Raw genomic sequence first — 6,134 nt, 5'->3', positions numbered from 1 at the left:
TATACTTGCATTTGAAGTCTTGTCGATCGCCTGATAAGCAGAAGTGGACCTAATATCACTCCGTTCCAAAAATTTAAAATGTTATGGCATTTTAGATACATAGTATTTACTATGTATTTAAACATAATATATAATTTAGAAAAGTCAAAATAACTTATAATTTGGAGTCGATGGATGTCGGGTACCATAAAAAGAGATCCCCTAAGCAAGAGCCGAAAAAATCGCTTAGACCCCATCAAAATCAAAGCCAAGAGATAACTATTGGCTAAACCCCCGGCTTTGTCCGAGGCCACCAACTCTCCGCCTTGCTCGAGGCCTCGCACGGAAGGCCTCGGAAGGCCAACCAAATCTCCGCCTCGCTCGAGGCCTCGCACGAAAGGCCTTGGACGGGGAACCGATTCTCCGTCTCGCTCGAGGCCCCGCTTGTAAAGCCTCGGACGAGATGCCGATTCTCCGCCTCGCTCGAGGCCGGCTTGGCAACCACCCCGTCGCCTCTACCTCGACCAAATCTCTCCGACAGAGCGTCGCGTCCAATTAATGCGATCAACCGCTCCCGCAATATCAGCCGGACGACGGCTCGACACAGCGGAGTGGCCGACGCGACGTAGGTCACATCGACGCCATGCCGTCCGGCATAGGATGGGGCAGGCGTTACCGGCCGCTGTGCTCGGCACTGTATCCACGACTGATGCCCGTACCGCACTATGCTGCCTAACCCCAACTGCTCCGAGGACAGCGCGGCATGGGGAGTCAAATTCAGGTCCCTGTAGCCTCGGAATCAGTGTACAGGACCAACTGCTCCCTCCAGGCCTCGGCAACCCACTTCAGGGTCTCGGCAACCTCGGGATTCACGCCCGCCGAGCCCCCCACGATGGCTTGGCCTCGGCACCGACTGAGCCTTGGCTTTTCACACTATCAGCGCGCAGCGACCGGCGCGTCGTCCGCCATGCCCTACGTCAAGCCATCACTGGAGCTCCCACGTCGCACAGAATTAGGGCGCGACCGGCGCATCGCTCCAGTACATCAAGGACAGGACCACTCCATCGACCATGCTGCCACAGTGACAGGCTACAAGGCTCGGACATGCCGCCTTTGCTTACAGGACGCTGCGTAGCGAACACATGTATCACCCTTGTCCCCCCTTCGACTATAAAAGGGAGAGACCGGGGCCGTTTCTGGGATGGGCTCACGCTCTCACGAAATAGACGAACACACGCTCGACACTCAGCAACGCGCACGCTTCCCCGCTGCCTGAGGTCAACATCTCAAGCAATCCATGCCGCTCCACGCAGAGACCTAGGACTAGCTCCCTCTCTCGCCTTGCTTGTAACCCCCTACTACGAGCATTTCGGTGCAAGGAATACAAGATCGATCCCTCAGACTGGACGTAGGGCACCTATTGCCTGAACCAGTATAAACCTTGTGTCTCTTTGCATCACCATCCGGGATTAGGAACACGCAGTACAAATTTACTAGTTGGTTAGGGACCCCCCGGTCCAAAACACCAACAGTTGGCGCGCCAGGTAGGGGATCTATTGCGTGTCATCTTTGTCATCCCGACAAGTTCCGGATGGCAGACCCCGTACGACCGCTACGTCTCGTCACGGTGATCTGGTTTGGGAGCCTAGAGTTCATGTCTCTAGGATCTGAGTACGACATGGTACTCCTCACACCCCGGACCCCACCGACCGATGACGACATCACACATCAGCAGCCTAGGCGCAGGCGACGCCAGGGCCGCCGCCCTCATCACGCCCGCCAAGCACGACGCGGGTGGGACCACCCCAACACCGCGCAAGTTCAGGGCCACGCGCCGTGCTCCGCCGGTATCCCATGCCCAGCTGTTGGCACAAGGTCCCTGGTTGGGGACCTATCTAGCCTAAGCCTGGACAAGGGAAAGACGCCAGTGGCATGCAGTGACGCCCCGTCATCAAGCTCTGCCCCGCCACCTCCTGAGGAGTCGACTCTAGTGGAGCCGAACCCGGCGATGGCACCATCCCCATACCCCTTCGGGTTATGTAATGCCGCCACCGCCTATGCTTCCGCCTACACTTCCGCTCACGCAGAGCCCTCAGGACACCACCAGCGCTTCACCCTCGACTTCGACACCATGACTTTGACCCACACCCACGCTGACTCCTCGGAGGAGGACAAGGCGTGGGCCAGAGCAGACTTCTCCGGACTCCACGACCCTAAAGCCATACGCCGCTTCTTGGCAGCAAGCAACTATTGCTTCGGCTATTCCGACTCTGATGACGAAGGCACTTACGACCCCACTCGTGAGTGTTTCCACATCGGGCTCGGGATGCCAAGAGCGGGCGATGAGGATGAGGGGGCAGGCAACCGTTCCCCGCTTCGCCACGCGTTGTCCCACCGGCAGCGCGGAACGGGAACCTTGCCCCCGCGCAACCTCAACGCCCGGACCTAGAGCAGCTCCGTGAGCTTCAGGCCAAGGTTGAACAAGACCGACTCCTTCTACAGCAGCTTTGAGACACTCTCGAGCAGGAACAGTGAGGTCGCGGTCATGGCGGAGGTTCCCGGTGGAGGGCCCACGATGTCCATCACCGTATCAACGACGACGAAGGGGGTGAGCAACCCCTAATCTTCAATCGCGCTAGCCAGAACATCGCGGCTGCAGCGATGCTAGTCCGAACGATGCCCGAGCCCTCCACCACAGAGGGGTGACGGGTCCGCGGCGAGCTCCGGGATCTCCTCGAGACTGTCCCGGGCTCTTTGATGACATGCTGAAGCGGCCCTGTCCTTACCACCAGGGCCTAGTGAAGCATGCCCTCGAGGAGTGCACCATGCTCTAGCGTTACTACGCCAAGCTCGAGCTCCCCAACGATGATGCCAAGAAGAGGGGCGCTGGCGATAGGGACGACGGCAAGGATGACGAGTTCCCCGAGGTGCACAACGCCTTCATGATCTTCGGCGGTCCTTCAGCGTGCCTCACGGTGCACTAGCGGAAGAGGGAGCGCCAGGAGGTCTTCTCGGTGAAGGTGGCAACTCCTCGGTACCTCAACTAGTCTTAGGAGGCAATCACCTTTGATCATGATGACCACCCCGATTATGTCCCGAACCCTGGACAATACCCACTTGTCGTCGATCCCATCATCGGCAACACTCGGCTCACTAAGGTGTTGATGGACGGAGGCAGCGGCCTCAACATCCTCTACGCCAACACCCTAGAGCTCCTGGAGCTCGACTAGTCGCAGCTTCGGGGTGATGCCGCGCCTTTCCACGGCATCATGCCGGGGAAACGCACACGACCCCTCGGGCGCATCAACTTGCCTGTTTGCTTTGGTATTCCCTCCAACTACCACAAGGAGGTCCTCACTTTCGACGTGGTTGGGTTCAAAGGGACCTACCACGCCATCCTGGGGCACCCATGCTACAATAAGTTCATGGCGGTCCCCAACTACACCTACCTCAAGCTCAAGATGCCAGGTCCCAATGGCGTCATCACGATCGAGTCCACATACAAGCACGCATATGACTACGACGTCAAATGCATCGAGTACGCCGAGGCTCTCATAGAGGCCAAGACCCTCATCGTCAACCTCGACCGACTTGGTAGCGAGCTGCCCAAGCCCAAGCGTCGCGCCAGGACTTTCGAGCCCACGGAAGTGGTCAAGCTTGTCCTAGTCGACCCTGCCTGCCCCGACGGCCGGGCGCTGAGGATCAGCGCCATCCTCGACATCAAATAGGAAACCGTGCTCGTTGACTTTCTTCACGTGAATGCCGACGTATTCGCGTGGAGTCCCTTGGACATGCCGAGCATACCGAGGGAGGTCGCCGAGCACGCCTTGGACATCCGGGCCGGCTCCAGACCGGTGAAGTAGCGCCTGCGCTGATTCAACGAGGAAAAGTGCAGGATCATCGGCGAGGAGGTGCAGAAGCTTTTGGCGGCCGGATTCATCAAGGAAGTGTCCCATCCAGAGTGGTTGGCTAATCCTATGTTAGTCAAAAAGAAAAATGGGAAGTGGAGGATGTGTGTAGACTACACCGGTTTGAATAAAGCCTGTCCAAAGGTCCCTTTCCCATTGCCTAGAATCGATCAGATCGTCGACTCTACTGTGGGATGCGAAACCCTATCCTTCCTTGATGGGTATTCCGGTTACCATCAAATCAATATGAAAGAGTCCGACCAGCTCACGACTTCTTTTATCACACCATTCGGCATGTACTGCTACGTGACTATGCCTTTTGGCCTCAGAAACGCAGGGGCCACATACCAGCGGTGCATGACCTAGGTCTTTGACGAGCACATAGGGCGAACCATCGAGGCCTACATGGACAACATCATGGTCAAGTCCAGAAAGGTCGGGGATCTCATCGATGACCTAGAGATAGCCTTCAAATGCCTTAGAGAGAAGGGCATCAAGCTCAACCCTGAGAAGTGTGTCTTTGGGGTTCCCCGAGGCATGCTCTTGGGATTCATAGTCTTGGAACGTGGCATCGAGGCCAACCTAGAGAAGGTCTCGGCCGTAACCAGCATGGGACCAATCCGAGATCTCAAAGGAGTGCAGAGGGTTATGGGATGCCTTGCATCCCTGAGCCGCTTCATCTCGTGCCTTGGTGAAAAAGGCTTGCCTCTGTACCACCTCTTGAGGAAATCCAAATGCTTTTCTTGGACCCCCCGAGGCCGAAGAAGCCCTCACCAAGCTTAAGGCACTGCTCACCAATCCTCCCGTCCTGATACTGCCAGCCGAAGGCAAAGCCCTCTTACTCTATGTTGCCACAACGACCCAAGTGGTCAGCGTGGCCATAGTAGTGGAGAGGCAGGAAGAGGGGCATGCTCTACCCATCCAACGACCTATTTACTTCATCAGCAAAGTGCTCTCCGAGACCAAAACACGCTACCCCCACATCCAGAAGCTAATCTACGCCGTAGTCTTGGCTCGACGCAAGCTACAACACTACTTCGAGTCCCACCCGGTGACCGTGGTGTCGTCTTTCCCCTAGGAGAGATAATCCATAACCAGGAGGCCTCAGGTAGGATAGCCAAGTGGGCCGTCGAACTCATGGGGGAAGCCCTGGCTTTTACGCCTCGAAAAGCAATCAAGTCTTAGGTCTTGGCTGATTTTGTGGCTGAATGGACCAACACCCAATTGCCACCTACTCAAGTCCAGACGGAGTGCTGGACCATGTACTTCGACGGGTCCCTGATGAAGACCGGGGCAGGCACGGGTCTGCTCTTCATCTCACCCCTTGGGGTACACATGCGCTACATGGTTCGGCTCCACTTCGCCACCTCCAACAATGCAGACGAGTATGAAGCCCTCGTCAATGGCTTATAGATCGCCATCAAACTTGGAGTACGGCATCTCGACATCCAGGGCGACTCGCAGCTCGTCGTCGATCAAGTGATGAAGGAGTCGAACTGCCACGACCTCAAGATGGAGGTGTACTACAAGTTGGTACGTCGCCTAGAAGACAAGTTCGACGGCCTCGAACTCAACCACATCGTGCGGAAATTCAATGAGTCCGCGGATGAACTGGCAAAGATGGCATCAGCATGAGCTCCGGTCCCCCCGAACGTCTTCGCCAGAGACCTCCACAAGCCTTCCATCGACTACGCCTCGGCGACGGCGGAGGGCCCACCGGCCGAACCCACCGCAGGGCTCAAGGCCCCCTCTACCGCTGAGACTCCTTCAGCCGAGGCCGAGGTCATGGAAGTCGACACGGAGCCTCCCGAGGCCAACTAGGGCACGGACTGGAGAGTCCTGTTCCTTGATTGCCTCATTCGAGGAGAGCTTCCCGCGGACAGGACCAAAGCCCGACGGCTTGCATGACGAGCCAAAACTTACGTCCTCATCAACGGCGAGTTTTACAGGCGAAGCCCATCTGGCGTCCTCCAACGATGCATCACCACCGAGGCAGGCCAAGCCCTACTTTGGGACTTGCACACAGGAGCCTATGGGCACCATGCGGCGCCTCGGACGCTCGTCGGAAATGCCTTCCACCAAGGGTTCTACTAGCCAACGGCGGTTGCTGACGCCACCAAGCTAGTACGCTCCTGCGAGGGATGCTAGTACTACGTGCGGCAGACGCATCTCCTGGCCCAAGCCCTCCAAACCATCTCCATTACAAGGTCGTTCGCCGTGTGGGGGCTCAACATGGTTGGGCCTCTG

General features: G+C 57.3%; 1 protein-coding gene across 1 annotated transcript; it reads left to right on the top strand.

Moving 5' to 3' along the window:
- Positions 1–3,248: 3,248 nt before the first annotated feature.
- LOC136548055 (uncharacterized) lies at positions 3,249–3,707 on the top strand. Its single transcript, XM_066539705.1, has one exon. It carries the CDS (start codon positions 3,249–3,251, stop codon positions 3,705–3,707), a length of 459 nt encoding a protein of 152 aa, XP_066395802.1.
- The last annotated feature ends 2,427 nt before the right edge of the window (positions 3,708–6,134 follow it).

This window comes from Miscanthus floridulus, chromosome 4 (assembly GCF_019320115.1).
Source record: "Miscanthus floridulus cultivar M001 chromosome 4, ASM1932011v1, whole genome shotgun sequence".
Classification (NCBI taxonomy): domain Eukaryota; kingdom Viridiplantae; phylum Streptophyta; class Magnoliopsida; order Poales; family Poaceae; genus Miscanthus; species Miscanthus floridulus.
Note: the sequence above shows the minus strand (reverse complement) of the source record. Positions and strands in the feature narration are given on the sequence as shown.

Coding starts and splice junctions, on each gene's coding strand:
- LOC136548055 (XM_066539705.1), top strand. CDS start 3,249: ATGCCGGGGAAACGCACACGACCCCTCGGGCGCATCAACTTGCCTGTT.